Source organism: Rhinichthys klamathensis, unplaced genomic scaffold (assembly GCF_029890125.1).
Source record: "Rhinichthys klamathensis goyatoka isolate OS25496 unplaced genomic scaffold, OSU_Roscu_1.1 h1tg000121l_1, whole genome shotgun sequence".
Lineage (NCBI taxonomy): Eukaryota > Metazoa > Chordata > Actinopteri > Cypriniformes > Leuciscidae > Rhinichthys > Rhinichthys klamathensis.
Window position 1 is genome coordinate 6,005,827 of NW_026606658.1, and position 19,823 is coordinate 6,025,649.

General features: G+C 38.7%; 3 protein-coding genes across 5 annotated transcripts in view; 2 read left to right on the forward strand and 1 right to left on the reverse strand.

Annotated features, from left to right (window-relative positions):
- The window catches only part of etv4 (ETS variant transcription factor 4), a 28,563-nt gene extending 27,981 nt beyond the window's left edge, over positions 1–582 (forward strand). For both annotated transcript variants that reach the window (XM_056255710.1, XM_056255709.1), the window contains exon 12: positions 133–582. In XM_056255710.1, the coding sequence (XP_056111685.1) occupies positions 133–360 (228 nt within the window). In that variant the 3' untranslated portion in view covers positions 361–582. The remainder of the gene's footprint in view (positions 1–132) is intronic.
- A 2,474-nt stretch (positions 583–3,056) lies between these two features.
- Positions 3,057–17,334, reverse strand: dhx8 (DEAH (Asp-Glu-Ala-His) box polypeptide 8). 2 transcript variants are annotated; one of them, XM_056255712.1, is made up of 23 exons: positions 17,179–17,334; positions 16,566–16,651; positions 14,580–14,646; positions 14,218–14,309; positions 13,788–13,894; positions 13,320–13,679; positions 13,028–13,172; positions 11,788–11,991; positions 11,596–11,683; positions 10,247–10,344; positions 9,962–10,109; positions 8,943–9,124; positions 7,873–8,067; positions 7,583–7,768; positions 6,400–6,610; positions 6,129–6,310; positions 5,870–6,010; positions 5,626–5,781; positions 4,721–4,858; positions 4,468–4,596; positions 4,127–4,323; positions 3,590–3,769; positions 3,057–3,494 (listed from the first exon to the last, which is right to left on the reverse strand). In XM_056255712.1, the coding sequence occupies exons 1-23, from the start codon at positions 17,285–17,287 to the stop codon at positions 3,275–3,277; spliced, it is 3,621 nt and encodes a 1,206-aa protein (XP_056111687.1). In that variant the 5' UTR covers positions 17,288–17,334; the 3' UTR covers positions 3,057–3,274. The 2 variants fall into 2 exon arrangements, with proteins under 2 accessions (XP_056111687.1, XP_056111686.1); XM_056255711.1 differs by having other exon boundaries at positions 13,320–13,694.
- Positions 17,335–17,652: 318 nt separating this feature from the next.
- The window catches only part of spata20 (spermatogenesis associated 20), a 45,178-nt gene continuing 43,007 nt past the window's right edge, over positions 17,653–19,823 (forward strand). The window contains exons 1-4 of the mRNA XM_056255713.1: positions 17,653–17,935; positions 19,169–19,306; positions 19,486–19,550; positions 19,632–19,786. Coding sequence (XP_056111688.1) covers positions 17,730–17,935; positions 19,169–19,306; positions 19,486–19,550; positions 19,632–19,786 — 564 coding nt within the window. The 5' untranslated portion in view covers positions 17,653–17,729. The remainder of the gene's footprint in view (positions 17,936–19,168; positions 19,307–19,485; positions 19,551–19,631; positions 19,787–19,823) is intronic.

A 19,823-nucleotide genomic window follows, 5' to 3' on the forward strand; every position in this document is an offset into this window, starting at 1 on the left:
CAACCTGATACTTCAATGTTGTTATTGAGATGTTAAAAGGGGGTCCTACTAATTATTATTATTATTGATTATGAAATATTTCATTCTTATTGTTAGTAGTATTATTTAATTACTCTCCCCCCCCCCCCCCAGGTGGCAGGTGAGCGTTATGTTTACAAATTTGTGTGTGAGCCGGAAGCACTGATATCCTTGGCTTTTCCTGACAATCAGCGGCCAAGTCTGAAGGCAGAATTCGAGCGCTACGTCAATGAGGAGGACACGGTGCCGCTGTCTCACCTCGATGAGGGAGCGTCTTACCCTCCCGAACCAGCTGCCACCAACATGGGCCCTCAGTCCTACTCCAAAGGCTACATGTACTAATGCCACGATATTCTCCCAAGTTCCTTATCCCAGTTTACTACCCGCTGCACCTATTGCACATGCCCACCCCATCCACTTGTATATAAGGTTATGTTTTTTTTGTTTTTGATTAAATTAATCTCATTAGGGACTCTGCATTCCTCTCACTTCTGAGGCCTATCTAATCTAAACACATTACTGTGGTTCAAGAGATTGCTTAATAAAAACCCAATATTACTACTATACCATGAGAACAGTCTCAGTTTCTTATGTTTGCAACAAATGCAAAATGCACAAAAAGTTTACCTGTGACTTTACTAGATAGAGAAACCAATTCACGAATAAATAGTAGGTTGTTTTCATCTGGCTGTGCTCTTGAGCATATGCAACTCATGAAAACCATTCCAAGTTCATCTTTCACGCTATCGACTTCGGTCTTTCCATACATGGACAGCACGCTGTGAACGCGCAAAATGATTGACAAGCTGACAGTGACATTCTGATTGGCTAAACGAAGAATCTCACCGCGACCTTTTTAAGGAGTTATTTCATTGATTTCTTTCACAGAGAAGTTAAGTATAATTTTCCAAACAATGTCATAAAAGTTTGCCAACAGCATAATTGAATTACAGAAGCTTTGAATAGACAAATAGCCATGTTTACTTCTTTGTTCACGAATAAAAAAAGGATTTTATTTTCAGGTGAAGAGATTTTTATTCCTTGCAATAATGCAATTGTTTTATTTTATGTATTGTTGATCCAAAAGTGTAAATGAAAGTCAAGGCTTCCCTAATTAAATAGCATGTTATTCACTTTTTTTCCCATTTACCTATAATGCAATCCTGGTTTTATCATTTATTTTACCATTTCATTTTTTTTTTTATGTGAACTATACAACAGTCACTTATATTAGGTATACTTGTTCAACTGCACGGTAATGCAAACATCTAATCAGCCAATCACATAGCAGCAACTTTAAGCATGTTGACATGGGCAAGAAGATTTACTGAAGTTCAAACCAAACATTGATTTAAGTGACTATGAACATGGCATGGTTGTTGGTGCCAGTTGGACTGGTCTGAGTATAGAAACTGCTGATCTGCTGGGGTTTTTACGCACAACCATCTCAAGGGTTTACAGAGCATGGTCCAAAAAAGAGAAAATATACAGTGAAAATGCCTTGTTGATACCAGAGGTCAGATAAGATTGGCCAGACTGGTCGAGCTGATAGATAGACAACATTAACTCAAATGAGCACTCATTACAACTGAGGACTGCAGAAGAGCATCTATAAACGCACAACATGCCCAACCTTGAAGCAGAAGGACTACAGCAGCAGAAGACACACCGGGTGCCACTCCTGTCAGCTAAGAACAGGAAACTGAGGCTACAGTTCGCACGGCCTCACTAAAATTGGACAATGAATAGAAGACTGGAGAAGTGTTGCCTGGTCTGATGAGTCTTGATTTCAGCTGAGATATTCAGATGTTAGGGTCAGAATTTGGCATAAACAACATGAAAGCATGGAGCCATCCTGCCTTGCATCAACTGTTCAGGCTGATGGTGGTGATGTAATGGTGTGGGGGACATATGGCACACTTTGGGTCCCTTAATAGAAACTGATCATCGTTTAAACACCACAGCCTACTTGAGTTTTGTTGCTGACCATGTCCATCCCATCTACTGATGGCTACTTCCAGCAGGATAATGCACTGCCACAAAGCTCAAATCATTTTAAAACTGGTTTCTTGAACATGACTGAATTCACTATACTCAAATGGCCTCCAGTCACCAGATCTCAGTCCAATAGAGCAACTTTGGGATGAAGTGGAATGGGAGATTTGCATCATGGATGTGCAGCCGACAACTGCAAGCAACTGCGTGATGCTTTCATGTCAGTATGGACCAAAATCTGCACCTTGTTGAATCTATGCCACGGAGAATTAAGGCAGTTCTGAAGGCAAAAGTGGGTCCAACTCGGTACTAGCAAGGTGTACCTAAAAAAAGTGAACGGTGAGTGTATATCTACATGCAATATACACCAACATTAGAAGCTCACCAAAAACAGAAACAACTCAAGTGACCTTTTGAAAGGACAGTTTAATTTGACATCAAAACGACTCCAAGATATTACATAACATAAGCTGTAACCATATCAAAAACTGCAGGACATTTCCACCCCCCATCGTTTCCTCTAATAAAAGAGCTATAATACAAAATCTCCACTGTGATCCGATACACTGATCCTGTGCGGAGTTGGTAATTTAAACATTAAAACAGAAGAGAGGTCCCAAAAAAGGATGAGATTGGTGTGTGATAAAGTGGTCTTAACATCCTGTTGACTTGTACATGACCAGACCTCTGCAGAGGAACTAACTGAATTAATGAAAACCCTTTCCCTTGCAGCACTTTAGTTAACATCAACTGACCAGACGGATGTGCCATCCACACATTCTGCCACACAAATGGGTCGTCCTGAGAGTCTGGATGAAAAGGAGATGCACTATGAAAATGCAAATATTAACCGGTCTGTTTTGTTGAGGAGATAGTGATGTAAAATTGGCTGGACTTTTTATTTAATATTTTGCTCCTTTTTCTTTTCTTTTTAAAATACAAAGAACTCCAAGACTCAAAGTAGAGATAATTATAACCACCAAGCGTTATGAGAAACATACAGAAGAAACATAAAATTAAATGCTTCTGATTTAAAGTGGAAATATCAGGTCAGCTTTCATTTTTGAGGGAATGTCTCCGTTAAAATCAAACATGTGGTTTGAAAGCAGTGGAAAGGATCTTATCTTTGAAAATAGGGCACCTCGTGTTCTTTAAGAACATTTTTAGCTTCTGTCCATTTAATCCTCCACTCTGCCAACAACAAAAAAATGATGTTTTGTTCAGCAGCACTCGCAGTCTATGAGAACCTCGTGAGAAGCTTCTAGCGTCGTCTGAAGGCTCTGGAGATTCTCCAGGCATTTGGTTCCTCATAGCGGTTGTAGAGGGGCTCCAACCGCTGCTGTTTCTTCTGCTTGCTGAGGCGTGTGGGATCAGACACCTTGAAGAAAGCTGGAGCGAACTCTACAAGCCACCTCGGGTCAATGGTGGTCACCTCCCTCATGTACTCCTTAGTGGTCAGCACAAGCTCATGGTACACCACCCTGAGGAGAAGAAGAGAGTGAAACCAGCTTTAGTACAAGCAACATTGATATTAGTTTGGTGGTTAACACAATAACAATCTCGTTTTGGTACATACCATTCTGGTTGGCGATTGAACAATGCGCTGGAGGGGTGAATGTAGACCACCTGCTGGTCTATGAGGGTCCTGTAACCTTCTTGAGGGTCCTTTTTGGCTGCATTCCGGAAGAAACCACTGCATATGGCCTTCTGTACACGCACTGTGGCCTTACCACAAGATACCACATCCAGCTTGTGCCTGAAGACAACATGCAATATTGTTTAATTATTAACAATGTATAATTATGGAGTGTAAAAGCCTATTCATACCAAGGACGATAACTATATCTATACTTATAATATCTAATTCTATGTGAATAGGGAAGTCCACACCACAACACAGAGGAACAATATTTGTTTAATGTGGCTGGTTGCATAAACTGCTAAGACCAGTCAATTTAGTTTAAGTTAATCTATTTATAAGGCTGGTCATAGGTTGATATTGGTGTGAATACAAATAAAGTTATCTTTATAGTAGTCATTCTTGGTGTGAACGTGTCTTAAGACTTACAGTGTGTTGCATTATGCATAACGTTAGATATTCTCTAGCCCTCACCTGTCCATGATGCCCAGCATCTGTTTGCGGATGTCCTGTGCACGGCGGAGAGAGCGAGCCTGGATGAAGTTTTCGTAGCACCAGGGGTTGGAAAACTTGTTGTTCTTCCAGGAGTTGTAGACCGCCAACAAAGTCAGGTGGTCCCCCTCAGGCTGGTGAAACTTAGCCTTCTTCTGGTCTGCCAGAGCTTGTTTGTCCTGACATTTAGAGTAAAATCATGCTTAATATCTTCAGGATCAGTCTGCTTGGATACCTCAAACTTTACTTAATGATGTAACTGTTCTTGGCCACTCCTTGACCTTGATCATAGATCTGGTAACGTGTGTGGGCTAAAGGAGTACCTTTGGTCTGTAGAAGACATTCTGTACTGAGAGCATTGACACAATGGTAAGCATCTCTTCGCTGCAGCCAAGATGGACAGACATGATCAACATCTTACAAAGCATGGGCTCCAGAGGAAACTCAGCCATCTGATAGGAACAGTGACAAGAAACTCAATACTTTATTCTGCATATGCAAATTGAGCAGCTACACCCGAAACCGCGATACGGGCACATTCCTAAATTTAAACAAAGATGACATGTACACACTTACTCTACGACCGAGTCGTGTCAGCAGACCTTCATCATCCAACGCTCCCAGAGTGTACAACTGCTCCATGGCTGTGATGAGTGTCTCCATAGGCGGAGCATCCATGAAATCAAATGACAACAGGTCATTGATGCCCATTGCCTGATTGAAGGAAAATAAAATTTGATGTTAAAATGCATAAAATATAATATTAGAGATACACTGATAATGTATTAAGTATTATTATCCCGTATTAAGGTAAATTCACAACGCACCGAAAGCGACAGACGGCAACAGACACTTTGTCGGATCAGTGCGTTACCCTTGTCGGAGTCTGTTGCCATCTGTCGGATCTTGTTTTCGCATATTAAGGATCTTGTTTTCGCATAAGAAGTGACATGCTGTAATCTAGTGACTGTTGACGTTGATCTGGCTGTCGGTGCAGTGTGAATTGGCCTTCAGAGATGTATTGGTAAATATTGGATACATAATCATCCACTATTGCCTATTTACATTTATTCATTTATCAGACACTTTTATCCAAAGCAATGTACATTTATTTAACTGTGCATGTTAATTTTTTACATTTAGATCATTTTTGTGTCATCTAGCACACACTTAAAAAGTTATCATTTTCTTTTATCTATGGTATCTTAAAAAACACTAATATTTAATAATCTTAATGAATATCCATTCCAATTCCCAATCCATTTTTTTTTTCATACTGTACATTATAATTCTATGATTGTAGCATTTAAAATAATTGATTTTATTTTTCTCAATTCTTGTATGTTTTTAAATCATTTTGAAAAAAAATGAACAATTTTTATATCGGCCATATAATTATCTTTATCTGCCAGACTTTTATCTGAATATGTCATGAATTTAATATTTAGTGCATTCCTTAAAAAAATCAAACAAGATTGTACCTTAAGAGACAGTACAGTGCTGGCCAAGTTAGTTCTCTGAATCTCAGGTACGTTGGTGGTGAGCATCTCATCTCTGTAGGCACGTTCTGTGTAGAGTCTGTAGCACTTGCCAGGGCCTGTTCTACCTGCTCTGCCCGCTCGCTGCTTGGCCTGGGCCTACGGACCACACGCATGAGGTTTAAGAGTCAAAGTGTACTTACAACTTATGCTGTGTGTAGTCTGGGTCATTAGAAATGCATGTTACCTGGGAGATGGGGGTAACAACTAGCTGATCAATGCCAGTTTTGGAGTTATAAACCTTCTGCTTGACAAAACCTGGATCCACCACATAGTAGATTCCATCAATTGTCAAAGAAGTCTCTGCAATGTTAGTAGCAATGACCACCTGAAAACAAAAACAGCAGAATGTTTGTTAAGGTGTATACAGTGATCTAAATTTTCAGGTAAATATGATTTAACATGTCAGAGGTGACCAGAGAGAGGAGAAATGGTATGAATGGTACCTTTCTACTTCCAGGTGGTGCTGGGTCAAATATCCTGGTCTGCATTTCACTGGGCAGGGCAGAGTAGACTGGGAGGATGATCAGCTCTGGGACATCAGGACCGAGAGATTTCATTCGTTCGTACAGGATCTCACAAGCAGTGTCGATCTCCTCCTGACCCGTCAGGAACACCAAGATGTCACCTGTACAGCAAATCATTTTAATTATAGTAAGCTCATTTTCACAGGCATTTAAAGGTTTTTTCTGTGAACAACTGTGTGTAAAATGTTACCTGGAGGCTCAGTGAGGTGGATCTGCATGACTGTGATCAGGCTGGCATCCAGATAGTCAGTCTCAGGTTCTTTAGTGTACAAAACCTCCACTGGATATGTACGACCAGGGATAGTGAAAATAGGTGCTTCATAAAAGTACTGTGAGAATTTCACAGCATCCAGCGTGGCAGATGTCACAATGAGCTTCATGTCAGTTCGTTTCTGTACAGTCTAAATAACACAAGAACAAGACACTATTACATAAGCCCCATAAAGAGATGGTAAAATAGTGAATAGCACCTAAGTTTATCACTTTCACACGTTTTTCCCCATATAGTCAAGTACAAAGCAACAGTGAAAATGTAACTTGTTTGTTGTTCACCTTAAAGGAGAACTCCGGCGCAAAATGAACCTTTGGTCTAATTACACATTGTTACCTAGTCAACCGTTATCTGAGATTTGTTTTCATGATTATCGAATGTAAATAGTTTTATCTCTAAAAACAGTTTAGCCTATAAAGCTAGTATAACGCTAGTATATTGGGCATAGTGTAATGACAAATAAAAATCGCTTGTTAATACCACTAACAAGGCTCAAAATAGCCCCACACTAACACGGTAGCATAATGAGGGTCCCTACCTTCAAACCGAAGCATTGAGAACTTTGTAAGTGTACAGACAGTTTAATAAGAAGATATTTTAAACATACAGTCAACTTCGCGTATACAGGCAGAAGCCATCTTTGAAATACAGCCTTTACCAGTCGATCTACGAACGCCGATTGACTGAGTCACAAAGACTGTATTAATGGATTATAAATACAGTAAAAACAGCAGTATTGTGAGATATTATTACAAATTTAAAATAACTGTTTTCTACTTTAATATGTTTTAAAATGTAATTTAATCCTGTGATGGCAATGCTGAATTTTACGGTCTTCAGCGATTTCTATTCGCGGAAAACTCAGTTATTTTTATTTTTCAGTATTCTTTAATGAATAGAAAGTTCAAAATAACAGCATTTATTTGAAAAATAAATTTTTCAACTGCCTTAACTGTCCCTTTTGATCAATTAATACATCCTTGCTGATTAAAAGTATTAATTTCTTAAAAACCCCAAACTTTTGAAAGGCAGTGTATGTTTCTGAACATTGACCTTGACACTCACTGACTGTGTGAACAAAACCTCAATTTGTGAACTGTACCTTCTTGAGCAGGCCAAAGAGCACGTCTGTGTGAATGGTTCTCTCATGGGCCTCATCCAGCATAATGATGGCATACTGGCCCAGATCAGGGTCAATCAGACACTCTCTTAACAGCATACCGTCCGTCATGTACTTAATCACAGTCTCGGGACTTGTGCAGTCCTCAAAACGGATGGTGTAGCCAACCTGCACAGACACAGAAAGAGATTAGGTCTCCGTTTCAAAAGCTATGGCGAAATGTTAGATCATTGTTGTCTATATCATGAAAATGAATGTAAGAAAGCGTCTACCTCTTGACCTAAACAGCAACCGTACTCCTCCGACACTCTTTTAGCCACAGACATGGCTGCCACTCTTCTGGGTTGTGTGCACCCGATCTTCCCCCGTGTGGTGTATCCTGCCTCGGCCAGGTACTGAGTGATCTGAGTGGTCTTTCCTGAGCCCGTCTCCCCAATTACAATCAGAATCTGGTTGTCATGGACAGCCTGTAAAAAACACATTGGTTTAATTTATGAACACAACTAGACTGAAATATACATATCAGAATGAATATACATTAGGGACGCCCAGAGCAGATCTCACGGATCGGTATTGGGGGCGATTAAGCATTTTTTTTTTTTAAACTGATCAATATCAGCTATCCTAACATCCTTTTTTTTTTTACGTCAGCTGTCATGCAGTAGGTGGTGGTATACACCTTTAATTGGTTTTGCCAACCGCCATTAAAAGGAAAAGAAGAAGCTCAAATGTGAGTGTGTGAAGTGCAAGAACCAATGATGTCTGAGTGCATCACACACACATTCAAGCTTCTGTGTTTTGCATATTTGAAGCACACTTTTGTAACGAATCACTCAAAAGTAATTTATTTACGGTTTATTTTTTTCTGCAATCAGACTATCTGAGATGTCATTGCCATAACGCGTTGCTTTGGGTTGTATCTTGCTTCGGACTTGACTGACTGGCATTCTGACACCACGGGCTTCATACTCTCTAACCTTAAATCCACTTTTTTTGTTGCAATAATTCAGCTGATTGTAGATACAAAATTCAAGGTTTATATATATATATATATATAGAGAGAGAAAATAATAATAATAAATAGACCTGTAAATATAATTACTTCAATAACTAGATTTACTCCGTAGTAGTCCTTTTTTTTATTTTTATTTTTTACATTTGAGCCCCTGGCCATGAGAAACTCTCTCCACATCCCTGTATACATTGGATTGATTTAATTAACTTTAATGTACTTGAAGTGTGCACCAGGCACTGGGAAAATACAAGTATCGGATCTGGACTCAGTATCGGCAGATATTAAATGACTCGGATCAGATCATATACATATTAGATAAAGTCACACCTGAATGAGCTGCTCTTTCAGCTTGTAGATGGGAAGACTCTCTCTTTGCTCGAGGATAGAAAGTTGAGTCTTTTTTCCATAGGAGGCCTTGTTGCCGCCAAAGGCATGTTTTTTCCATTCTGGGATATCATTGGGCATCATACCTATGCCCCTCATGTTGGCAGCTATCTGCCTGCCGTCAACTGTATGGATGGTGAGCGTGTGAAGACAGGAAAAAGCATTTGTTATAGATGCACAAAGATGATAACAGACTTGAGCTCATATAAGGCCAGAGGGCATATGAGCAGCAGAGATAGGCTTTTTATGTGCAAGCCTGTTTTGATAGCAGACATCAGGAAATCAGATGGCCATCTACGAACTCACAGTATGGACAAATAGGAAGGACGTTTATCTGGAGTGATCAGTGTCTTAACTGTGTGTTCTTTTTTTTTTTTTACTACTGGAGGACATGGAACACAAAACATCCATTTATTTACTCATACAATCCTACTTCACTATACAAGTAATCAGACTATTTTCTTTTCTAGTCTTCAATTGCTACTACTATTCCATGCAGTTTTGGAGTTGTAGTGTGTTCTAATCAAAATCCATCTAGAAGATGACGAATAAAAAACAAAATTGCAAGGCTACTCAGAGTTGCAGGTGTTTGATTGTCAACAATGAAGTCTTTAAATTAAGTGTTTGTGCTTATGTATTATTAGAATTCTATTTTATTACATGTAAACTATTTTATTTAACAGTTTTATTGTGTCATTGTTTTTTTTTTTTCAATATAATTGCAGATTTTTAACTTCTTGTGAATGTGAAATATCTGTGCACTTGATATTCTGTGAGGAAAAATCTAATAAAAAAATAATAAGTTCATTAAAAGTAATATTTATCATTAAAAAGTATTTGCAGGACATCGTACACCTGCATCCAAGTTGGAAGCGTGGCTTGAAGTGGCATTCTATTGCAGTTTTCTTAAGTACAACATCATTTCTTATTTCAGATGCTTGGAATAAGTCTGAATGTCTTACCGTCGGGCAGTGGGTCAACCCAGTGTTTATTAAGACCCATAGGGATTGAGTCCATTTCAGCCTCCCGCTGGGCCTGTTTCACCTCCCGTCGCTCTTTGGCCAGAGCACTCTGCATCATAGCTGCTTGAGAGAGAGATCCGTCGGGGTTCTGACAGAAAACAAATCAAAAAAACGAATTTAAAGTCACAGGTTATATCTACTTCAGTGAAACCAATAACTGTCTTGAAGAACTTTCTAACTTTCACCAGGCAGCTGTAAAGTGAGAGTACATGAGTTTTGAACTACCTTGACAATCTTGACAGGACTCATATCCATGCTCTGTTTGGTGTGTCCCCGCAGGAATGGAGGCTCCTCTTCTACCAGCTCAATCTCCAAATCCTCATCTGACAGACAAACCCCAACACAGACAAAGTTTGAGGTGACTGTTCAGGCAGCTAGAAGCGACTTATTGTGATAGGCTCCCAAAGGAAGTAGGAATTTATTTATCGCCAAATAAAGTTAAAGCTCCAGTCCGTAACTTTTTTAAGTTAAAAATAATCCAAAATAATTATATTAAAAAAAACTTATTCTGCCAGTGGTCAAAACTATCTGCTTGCCATAGCTAGATTCAAAACGGTTAGCTTGTAATAATGATTTTAATTCCAGTGGTACTGGTGGGTTTCCGCGAAATTCGAGCATGTCTTTGCGTCATTACGTCACACCCGTACACACAAAGAAGGAGTTTCGGCTAGCCGGCTATACTGCGCGTGACGAAATGTTTAGATGTATAGGCTTTTCTCGCAGCACTTTACATAATTAAACTTATGGCATCCAGAAAGATCCAAACAACAATCATCAGTGTCAACTGGAGATTCAGCAGTTATAAAACCCAAAAGACTTCGTACTTCGGATTTAAGGTGGCTAGAGAAAGAGAAAGAAACCGTCTCATGCGAACACAAGGATTTAAACATCGGACTTTTGAAAAGTGCGTGAACTCCGTGTTTTGAAGGGGTTCAAAACAGAAGAAGAGACGGCTTTTTTCTGCTGAACAAGTAAGTTAAGACATTTCAATAGTTCAATCGTGTAACAGTACGTTTTCTTAATTCACACAGTTATGGAGTTTCCTTTGTTGTGCCTTTCTCGTTTTGCTATTATGGAGAATATGAATTCTGAACTACACAGGTAACCATAAAACACATTAAATTTAACATTAGTCACGCAATGCTGATGTGATGTTGTTAACATTAATTTGAGAACAAAGTAGGCTATAATTTGCACGGTTGCTGTAAATCGCGTTGATTAAATCTAACGAAGCTTATCATGTCGAATGCTTTTTCCCCCTTAGTTGGTCAGAACAAAAATGGATGTTACTTACTTGTTCAGAAGACATTTTCTTATGAAAATTCTTATGTTGGTCAAACTTTCAAAAAGTGAATCTTTGATTCTGTATGACAGTATCCACACAGCGCGGTGACTGACAGCAGCACTCGCCTCAAAACACTGTGTTCATCCGCGCTGTTTCATGCCGATTTACAACCCACGTAAAGATAATAATTCCGCAAATCACTGCAGTTACAGATTTCGAACAGACAGATGGCGACAAAGAGGAAAAGTTACGGACTGGAGCTTTAAACAACGGTGAATGCAACTCATACCCTCCTCATCATCTACTTTAGGCAGAATTCCTGTCTCTTCATCAAAGTCTGGGAACTCCTCCTTAGACAACACATTGGCAGCAATCATCTAAGAACAAACAGATCAAGATGTAGATTAAAATATGATCATAAAGAAAAGCAAATGTTAAAACAGTGGATCAATTCAATTTCACATTAAAGATGACCATGCACCTGTTTGATTTCCCATTTCTCCGGATCTGAGATCTTGGTCAGTCTTTTGCGTTCCAACGTGTCATCCTCTACTTCTGGAGCATGGCCCAGGTTGAGGTTAGTGGGTCTGTCAGGATTTCTCATGGATGACTCTTCCTGACCGTCTCCACCCATATTTCTCCTCCTGTTAGGGTTCAGGTCTTCACCAGTGTCCTGGTCAACATCCTTGTAAAAGCAAGACAACCCAACAAAAATCAGTGCACATATAAGCACAACGATTAGTCAATAAAAAAAAAATACAGGTTGAACACATAACATCTTTTTATAAATGCAAGATATAACCAAAATTTCGAGTCAAATAATTTATGTATAAAGTAGGGTGTAAAAGACAATTAAAAGTGCTTCCATTTCACATTTTTCTGATTTAACAATATATTTCTATATTACAATAATTATGATCAAAACCAAAAAATTATATTGCAATAATTGCTTTGAAATATTTTGAAATCATTGCATGTTTTTGTATTATCTAAGAACTGTATATTCTAACAAATGAACATCACTTTGACAGTCACCTCTGATTAAAGATTACTCTAAATTGTAATGTAGACACAAATTTTCTGTAAAGCTGCTTTGAAACTATATGCATTGTGAAAAGCGTTATACACACAAATGTAAATTTAATAATAATACAATTATTATTATATTAACTACAATAATAATAATTATATACCAATTTAAACATACATTTATTTTTGTTTAGTTGCCCAGAAATAGATTTTTTTTTGTATACAGTGTGATCTAAAAGTCAAGGACGACAAGTAAAGTCCTTCCATTTTTTTTTTAATTATTATTATTAAACACCATCTTCGTATATTAACTTGATTAGATAACCAAAAAATGCAGAATCTAAAAACGAGTTATTATTGACTTTGATTTCACAGAATAACAAATCTATAAATTTAATGTACAAATTTAATTTTTAAAAATGCTAATTTTAACTGGTTGTGATTTATTGGTTGTTTAATTGGTGACTTTTGAACCTCAAACCATGCAGACCTGTTCTCTCTCATGACTCCCATAAAGACACTCACTCACCTTTCACAGAATAACAAATCTATAAATTTAATGTACAAATTTAATTTTTAAAAATGCTAATTTTAACTGGTTGTGATTTATTGGTTGTTTAATTGGTGACTTTTGAACCTCAAACCATGCAGACCTGTTCTCTCTCATGACTCCCATAAAGACACTCACTCACCTTCATACTGAGACTTGTTTTGGATCCAGTGAAGGACAACACCTTGATTTTGACCCTTTGACCTTTGCTGACCACATCTGCCACATTTGCCACCCGACCTTCTCTCCTGAGCTCAGAAATATGGACCAAGCCTTCCCAACGTTTCCTTTACGAAAGGAGGATGAGAGAAAAAAATGTTTAACAGCTAATTCTAAATATTACATTTAAAAAATAATCCTACTAAAGAATACATTGTAACGCCCACATCAAATTCAGTAGCCTTAATAGTACATTTACTGTATCTCAAACATACCTGAGACCTTCCAACTGCACAAAGCAGCCAAACTGCATGATACTGGTGACTTTGCCATTGTAGATATCCCCCACAGACGGCTCCTCCGGTGGGGGCCGGTCCACATGTTTGTCCTTCCACCGGTCTGAGCCTTTGTCTTTGTCTTTGTCTCTGTCTCCCCGTGCGGGACTCCTGGACTTGCTGCGAGAGTGCCAGCGGCTCCTACGCTTCCTTCTGTCCCTCTCATTAGAGCGAGATCTAGAACGAGAGCGAGAGCGATGTCGTCTCCGTCTGTCCCTGTCTCGATCTCTGTCTCTATCTCTATCTCTGCTCCAGCTTCTGCTCCTGCTCCTCCGCTTCTTCTTGCTGCTGGTTTCAGATCTAAGACGGATGACACTTACATGTTAAACTTAATAATATGATGCAGTGAGGAAATCATTGCAGCATCAACTTCAGTGGTATCTATTTTATGTTAGAGCAGGTCCTCACCTGTGTTTACTGCTGCTAGGTTCTGTTCCACTAACACTGGGCATAAACATCTCTAACTCTTTCATGGCATCAGCAGCAACTTTCACGTCATCCTCATCCAGCATAGACTAGTAAGAAGAAAAGATAGTTTATGACCCATAAGTGGCTACTGTTGATTACTTTGATTTTTATTGTTTTTGAAAGAAGTCTCTTCTGCTCACCAAAGCTGAATTTATTTGAAAAAACAAAACAAAAACAAAAAACAGTAACACTGCATTTTTTGACACTGAAGACTAAAGGAATGGATAAAATTACATTTTCACAATATATTAAAATAGACAGCAGCTATTTTAAATTGTAATACTATTTTACTGTATTTCTGATCAAATAAATGCAGCCTTGGTGAGCATAAAAGGCTTCTTTCAAATTAAATATATATTTAAATAATTACCCTGGGAATAGGATTGTCAGGTCTGCACAGAGCTGGAAAGAGCTCTTTCAGCTTGTCCTTTTCACCCTTTGGCTTAGCCTCAGGATAAGAAGCTGTACAATAAAAAAAAAACACATCATAAAAGTATTATCAGGAGGAGAGATGGAAATATGGCACTATGTGATGAAATATGCTGCACACTGACCATAAAGATGATGTTCAAATCAAAATGAACTGGGCTGCATTTCTCAAAAGCATTGCAAGCCTAAATAGATCGTAGAACCACGGGCACTATGATCAATTTAGCTCACAATGCGTTTGAGAAAAGCAGCCCTGATTTATGTATTAACTATCCTGAATATTCTGAATATTCGTACCTTTACTGGTAGATGCTTTTGGAGGAGGACGCATGGTTTGAATGAGACGCAGCAAATTGCTGACAAGTGAATCCTAAAAGACAGAGATGACAGAGTGGGTTAGATATTCCTAAACAATAAACTAGTGATCGACCGATATATCGGCCGACCGATATATCGGGCCGATATTTGCGTTTTTTACGTGTATCGGAATCGGCCGATACGCGGCTGCTGCGTTCGCCGATAGTTTTTTCCCGGCATTATTTATAGACAGGCGTCCACAGGCAGCTCTGTGCTGCTGGAGACGCTGCAGTTCACGTGCAGACCCTGCACTGCCCCTCCCCCACTAGCAGAGTGCAACCTGCGCTTCAAGATAACGGTAACTTTTAAACTTTCAAAGCATCTTTTAACTGTTTGACTGCTGAAATATTGTCAAACACTTTGAAAATGGAAACACGTTGCTCTATAACTGTTATGTGGTTGCAACTATATAGCTAAGCAAGTTTGTGGGTCCAAATGGAAAACGCGAATGACTCGTCTATAAAACTGCTTGCTTGCCATTGTATTTAGGGAGCTGCAAATAGCTGTAGGCTATCCGTTCAGTATGCATTAGGGCTGTCAATGAATATTCTAAATACGAATATATATTTGACTAGTTTAAAAAAAACTGAATTTTGAAGGTGAAAATTAATATTCGAATGTGGAAAAACACGCCCGCGGTAGCAGACTAACGTTACCACAGCACAGCTCGCTCGGAGCGCTCAGTGTCGGTTCTATGTACTGTGAAACTTCAATTAATGTATTTGTTTCAATCACTGAATGAAGCCTGCTATATACCTTAAATTGCTTGCACAAAACTCTTGATCAGCACTCAACATTTGTTTGTTGTTGTTCATTTAAACCGGTATGCGCGGAGAGCGTGAGGGTGAGTGCGAGAGAGAGAGAGAGAGAGAGAGAGAGAGAGAGAGAGAGAGAGAGAGAGAGAGAGAGAGAGAGAGAGAGAGAGAGAGAGAGAGAGAGAGAGAGTGCGCCTGCGAGTCCGGGCGAGCCAGAGTGAGCTCTGCGGTCTTGGCCATTAGTTGATTTACTCGTTTTTTTTTGTAGTAATACGTTGTCAAATATGTTTCAACTCAAATAAGCTACTTAATACTAGTAGTTATGTCTCTTTGTATTAATTTGTCCTGTTATTGACGTAATGCGCGTCATTGACCAAATGCACGACGATATGTTCAAATATGTTTTTTTGAAGGGAATATACAAACGCCATTTGAGCAATTTTGACAGCCCTAGTATGCGTACGGTAGCTGTTACGAACACTGGTCATAGGATTAAGTAATACCAACGTTCTTCTGTGCTTTTTGTGGGAGATTTATTCAGCGACCACCTGGCTGAGGTTTGGACGCGTGTGGTGTGGGTCTCCCTCGCCATCGCAGTGATATTAGAGACTAGACATGCTCATTTTATTTTATGTAGAAAAATTTAAACCATGGCAGTAAATAGTTTGTTACTTTTAAAATGAAGTACAGTGTGCACTGTGCACTTTATTATGCTGGTTGCTACTGTGTGCAATAATGTAATTATTTTATTTATGCTTAAATATTTATTTTCAGCAGTGAACTTTTTTTTGTTCTACCTCATGTTTTTAATATTTGTTAAATATAGTTTATCTACTTGTTCTTGTTCTACCTCACATGTTTTTACTATTTGTTAAATATTTTTTTTTTACGTTAAATAAATGTTACTTTTATTAAATTGAGACCTGTAACATTTGTTAACATCATGTCATTTTTGACAATGACATGATGTAAATTGAGGGAGCAAAATGTATCGGCTCCAAATATCGGCTCAAGAAAATCGGCAGCCCGTATCGGTCATCGGCTAAGGCTGATGGGAAAAAAATCGGTATCGGTATCGGCACTAAAAAATCCATATCGGTCGATCCCTACAATAAACAATAAAACCACAAGACACAAAATAGAAGGAACATAGATAGAGATTACAAAAAAAGCTTACTGTGAAATCGGCTCCATTTTTAACCAGCACTGATTTAAAACCATCAAAGGTTGGATTTTTCTCAGCAAGACTGATTACAAACTCAGCTGAAAACACAAAAACCAGTAACGTTAGACTGTTAGCAAACTTCAATACACGTGAATTGTAAAGCTGCAGCCAGACAATATGTCTGTTTTTAACATTGGTCAATATTTTTTACTAACCAGCCCCTTACCAAAAATGACCACGGTAATCATAGTCTTAGCCAAAATATCAGTTATTACAGTACGTTAACTCTTACCTTTAACATTTTTCAAATGACTCCATAGTAAGGAAGACGGTTATATTTCCAAATACACAACAGGCTCTACTACATAATAAATAGGACCACGTTGCTGACAGTAACCAGCCTTTCTTTTAATTATAAAAGGTCCGATTCTAGATAAACTAAACGTGTAACATAACTGGGGAACTGAATATAATTTATTAACATAACTATAAATGTTTATTCCGGTTAAATGACGCACAAGCACTGACTAATGTTATACATGTAGAAAGAGACTAACCAGCTAGTTACGAGTTAACGTTACCTAAAACGTAACAGAGTCTCGTGTCGTCTAATTTCTGAACTCACCAAGGTCCTTATCGCTGATTCCTAAATGGTTGTCAAGTTCGGTACAAACTTTAGACACCAAAGACAAATATTCGAGTTTTTTAAGCTCATCATCTCCGATCTCTGCCATCTTCAGCAATGTTGTTTTTTCGTTCACCGGAAGAAAGTGGCAACGCTTCCCCTTGTCCGGTAACTTCTAATTCCGGGTTACATTACAGGCGCCCTCTAACGGTCATATGAGGAATTGTTGTGAGTGGGGAGCAATTTTTTTATCCAGGGGGCCCGCGATAATATAAAATAAATAAATAAATAAATAATAATAGTAATAATAATAAACAAGATTTTTTTATTATTATATAAATATATAAATAATGTATACATTTTAGGGTGGGGGTCCCTCACACGATGATGATCATATTTGGGGGACCTTGGCATCTGAAAGCCTGAAATGTGTGTTAATGTATTTATAACAGATCTAGTGCGACATCTAGTGGCGCATTTCAGGACATTCAGGTCATTCCACTGACAGTTCCCTGCGTGAATCCGCACCGCTGTCAGGTTGGTGCGGATCTATGATGCTGAGATTTGGCTTCGCATGGTCTTCTACATCATCAACCACCATCAAACACATCGCACAGGCTAGGCTCTTCACCGGATCCTTTCTTCGAAAAGATAATCATACTTTATATAAGAGCCAGTGTTCTGGACTACAACAAGCCCTCCAGTTTAGCCAAAAGTCAGTTCTTGCCAGCACTAGATTGTCCTGGGACAACTTCAGGTAGGCACTGACCTCTGACACGGTCATTCTCCCAGACTGAGTGCTTCATGCGTGCTTGCACAATCGCTTAATCGTTTTCGTTAGCACTGCTGCTAACACAGAGACCTTGTCCAAATACTTTAAATGCCTATGTTTCTAAACACTGATCCCAAAATAGTAGCGTTCCGACGTTCCGTGCGTAGAAAATGCTGTCTAGATAGGCAGCTTACTAAGATTTGAGACACAGCACTTGTTTACATGGAGTTAGTCGTATGCTATTGGACTGTAACTGTTCCTAAGTGTGTTTACTAATAAAAAGCTGGCATTCCCTGTCTAAACTGGATTGCTGGCTAGTTTGAGCTGGTTTTAGCTGCAGTATAGTTACAGCTACCTGGAAAAAGTGCTCAAAACCTTTCTAAAACCAGGCTGGGACAGGACACTTATGGAAGCAAATGGGTAGAAATATTCAATTTGAAATTAATCATGCAGCAAAGTTGGTTTAAGCTTGTTTTGTTTCATCAGATGTGCGTCATTTCATTTCATACTGCTTGCTTAAAGTCACACTGAAATCAAAATTGACAATTGGGTTGCAATTTATTTTACAGTACGTGCATGTACGTGTGCTTACAGTGTACTTACCTAAGAAAGTACTGAGTAAAATAAGGTAACTACATGGGTTAAGGTTAGGTAGGGGTTGGTTCAGGGTTAGTACTAGTTATTACCCAGTTATTGAAAATACTATAATAAGTAGCCTAGTATGTGCATGGGGAACAGGCCTGTAAAATTAAAAGTGCTACCAACAATTGCTATGTTTGATGGGATATTACAGTATTAGAAATTATTTACCAGTGCACACATTATTATTATTATTTAAAAAAAAAAAGATTTGTATGCCCTTATAACTTCCCCTCAATCCTGCAGCGGCATCTCTTCTCTTCTCAGGCGGCACAACCTGTCACTCACATGAGATCTTAGCAATAGCAAACTAATGATCCAATCAATTTCCAATGGACAAAATCAAGTCCCGCCCTACATTTTTTTCTTGTTCGAGTAGCCTTATGTTACTAATGGGAATAAAAGACTATTGCAACTTCTGTTTTAATGCTGGCTTTATGCAGTATAGATTTCATCTGTCCTTTATTTATTGTATTTTTATTATTTCCTGACTCCCTGTTTACTAAGGCCATCTAGTCAGTGGTGGCACTCAGTTAGGGCAGTTTAATTTACCACAGTTATATTCTCTCAATGTTTTAGGTCTTCTGGAGTGGTTTTCTTCAGCATGGCATCGGGGAGTGATGGACTCGACAGGTTAAACACCCCAAAATACACTAATCGCCTGAGTAAAGAGAAGTCCTCCTATCTATTACAACATGCACACAACCCTGTGGACTGGTGAGTGGCTCTGAGATCTTCAGCCTTGCTGTAAAACACACAGTTTAGATTATTTTTATTTGTTAGAGAAATCAACAAAAGGCATCCTGTGAAGAAGCATCCCAAAAACGTACATATAAGCTATAGTATTCCTAATATAACTTCCCGTAATGTATTTTCTCTACTTTCTTCATTCATAGGTATCCATGGGGGCAAGAAGCCTTTGATAAAGCGAAGAGTGAAGACAAGCCCATTTTTCTTTCAGGTAACAAAATGGTATACTTGAAAACAAATTGGTTGGTTGGTCCATGTTGGTTTTATTACACTCTCTTATTACTGTTTACAGTGGGTTATTCCACCTGTCACTGGTGTCACGTGATGGAGAGGGAATCGTTTGAAGACGAGGAGATTGGAAAAGTCCTCAGTGAGAACTTTGTGTGTATAAAGGTGGACAGAGAGGAGAGGCCTGACGTCGACAAAGTTTACATGACATTTGTGCAGGTTTGGACTTGAACAATTTATTGTTGTAACTTACAAA